At 27.9% G+C, this 2864-nt stretch overlaps 1 protein-coding gene across 1 annotated transcript; it reads left to right on the top strand.

Annotated features, from left to right (window-relative positions):
* Positions 1 to 275: 275 nt before the first annotated feature.
* Positions 276 to 2418, top strand: PCYB_003230 (CYIR protein). The gene is made up of 4 exons (XM_004227744.1): positions 276 to 747; positions 885 to 1229; positions 1262 to 2044; positions 2077 to 2418. The coding sequence occupies exons 1-2, from the start codon at positions 703 to 705 to the stop codon at positions 1227 to 1229; spliced, it is 390 nt and encodes a 129-aa protein (XP_004227792.1). The 5' UTR covers positions 276 to 702; the 3' UTR covers positions 1262 to 2044; positions 2077 to 2418.
* The last annotated feature ends 446 nt before the right edge of the window (positions 2419 to 2864 follow it).

The following is a 2864-nucleotide window of genomic DNA, read 5'->3' on the forward strand; positions in this document are numbered from 1 at the left end:
AAATAATTTTAAGTTTAACCCGATTCCATTTATTTCCCACAGGATTTGAAAACTCGTTTGACACATTTATCTTCCATTTTATTAAATTTCAAATTCATAAGTCGCTTTTGTTAAAGTGACAAAACAGCATGAGTGCTTCTCTAATAAGGTATTAAAAAAAATACGAATAAAAAAATGCCTACATACTTGAACTTCAAAATGAAGTTTATACTTAATCAAGCATATTCATTTTTTTCTACGGAAAAATATACTTACATATAATAAACGTGTTAAAAGGTTACATATATCTTCAAAATGAATGAATAAATATATTTAAAACTCATATAAACCAAAATTCAGGTGAAATTTATTGTACTATACATTATTAGTAAAGATGTACACAGTATGTTTACATCTTAAAATTTTACAGAATTTTAATTTTACCAAAAACTTTTTGTTTTGTTAGAAAATTTATGCTTAAAACATGAATAACACTTTCTAAAAGTTGTAACTGTTTATTTTGTTCCATATTTATGTTATAACAACGATTCAATGATTTTCTAGGTTTAAAAAAATATTTCATAATAAAAAAAATATATTTTTTTTAAACCAGTATAAAGTTATTCCTTATGAGACAGTACCTTCTATGTAAATATTTTTTATATATCGAAATGCTATTGTAGCTAATATTTTTATTATTTAATAACTACATTTTGATATAGAATGGGAGATTCAGGGAAAGCGCAGACGCAAACTACAAAAAATTGGGTATACTTTAATTTTTTATACAAAACATTGTTAATTACTTATTTGAATTTAAAAATTGTCTTAAAGAAGACTAAATAATTCTTTAAAATATAAATTTATATATTTATCCGATTTGTTTATAATATATAATTTTTTAGGAAAAGGAACTGGAAGGGTTACCTTCACATAAAATATATGAACACTTCAATGAAAACGATGATACAGGCAATAAGTATGATAAAGAATGTAAAATAAATGGTACGGATAGTATCAATTGTACTGAATTTGAGAATATTTGTAAAAAATTTGCTAATAGCTTGGAAGATATATTATGCAAAAAACACGGGAATGATACTATTAATTACTGTATATTGCTGAAATACTGGGTGTATGAACAAATAAAACAAAAATGTGGAAATAATAATAAGAACATTAAAGCAGTTTTTCTTACAGAAAAACTAAAAACAAAGTGCAGTATTCCATTAAAAATGAGTGTGATGTAAATTTTGAATGTTACGATTATTATAATGACTATATGGGTGATTGGGAAGAAGAGAAAGACCTATATGAATATTTTATTAATTTTGATGAATTTAATACTGGTATTAAAAATAAGAAGTATGAAGGTGAAACGTATAAAAAGTACGTGCAACATATTTTGGATCTATATGAAAAAAATATAAATAGAGGTTGTTGTAAGATTAAATATTATCACCTTTGTGATCATTATTTTAGATGTAATCCAAAGTATCATCCAAAGGTGCTCTTATCAATGTTAGGAGGATCAACAGAAACAGAAAGTTCTTCAGAAACAGATGAACATGGTATAAATATCTCTGAAGAAATAGATGAAAAAAAGTATATATATTTTGGTACATATAAACCAAGTGAAATTGAAGTTGTCGTCCCGAATGTGCCATTAGGATGGCATAAAAAAAACAAATATAAATCGAGAGTTCAAAACGTTAGGTGTCTTATGAATTATGCAACTAAGGATAGTGGTTATGCATTGGTTTCTTGTTATAGCTCTGAAAAAGGATACCCGGATTATGAACATATATTTAGACCTACAAAGAAAGAGGAAGATTTTTATTCTGAATTAATAAAAGACAAAGAAAAAGAATCCTATGATCATACAAGTTCTAGTTTAGACTATACGAATCAATTTCTTATAGGTACAAATAACAATGGAAGAGTTTTCACAAAATCTAATATTACTGCAGTGATGCCAGCATTCATGCAAGGATACAGCCCCTTAGGGGAATTCATAAGGGAAAATAAGGATGAGTATACTGAAGAATTTAAAAAGAGTCACATGGTGGCATATACATATGCACCAACGTCTAGAAGACATCACGGAGGAGGAGAGGGAGAAAGAAAAGAGTGCCTTGTACTTATATTAAAATTAATGATGAGACAAAAGTGTGTGTAAAAAATGAAGACTTGAAAAATATTGAAGTTTTTGCAGGTCAAAAAGGTCAGAATTTAAGTACTGTAGTTAATGTTAACAGACCATCTGAAATATATCCTGTTACAGATGAATCTCTCAATAATTTTGAGACCACAGAGAATAGTATATTCAAAACACCTATGTTCCGGGGTTCTACCTTAGCAGCATTATTAGTAGGAGTAGTTTCTGTTTTTTTTTTTATTACAAGGTATATAATAATTATAAAATGTGTGCATATATAAGTTATATTCACAGTTAGTAAATGTTTTAGTAGAGCATAGTTTCAATGTTCTGTAAATATTTTACTTCGTTCTTTCACCTTTTAGTTTACTCCTTTCGGAAGATGGATTGGTCGTAAAGACTCAAAAGAGAAAAACAGGTATATGGAAATGCCAATAGAAGGTGAGCAAAATTATCTCAACGAATATTATGGAGATCCTCAAAGGATGAATATGCCAAATCGACCAGCCGACGCTCCAAGTCCAAGTCCTAAGAGGCCTTCTTCAAGTTCTAGGAAAATGGATCCCCCTAAAGAAAGAATACGTATAGCCTATCACACTTCATAAGACTTTGCATTTTATTTCTAGGGGTAGTAAAAAATTACGTGTAATAATAATATAAAGAAGCGTTTTACTCAACTTCTTATGGCAAATTTGTTCAATAAATGCTAGAAGAAGAAATGAAAAAA

The sequence above is a fragment of the Plasmodium cynomolgi genome, assembly GCF_000321355.1.
Source record: "Plasmodium cynomolgi strain B DNA, scaffold: 0252, whole genome shotgun sequence".
Taxonomy (NCBI): Eukaryota; Apicomplexa; class Aconoidasida; order Haemosporida; family Plasmodiidae; genus Plasmodium; species Plasmodium cynomolgi.

What these genes read in the sequence shown, in the direction of transcription:
- PCYB_003230 (XM_004227744.1), top strand. Translation starts at nt 703, where the DNA reads ATGGGAGATTCAGGGAAAGCGCAGACGCAAACTACAAAAAATTGG. An exon ending in CGCAAACTACAAAAAATTGG is followed by an intron (nt 748 to 884) that starts GTATACTTTAAT and finishes ATAATTTTTTAG; the next exon opens with GAAAAGGAACTGGAAGGGTT.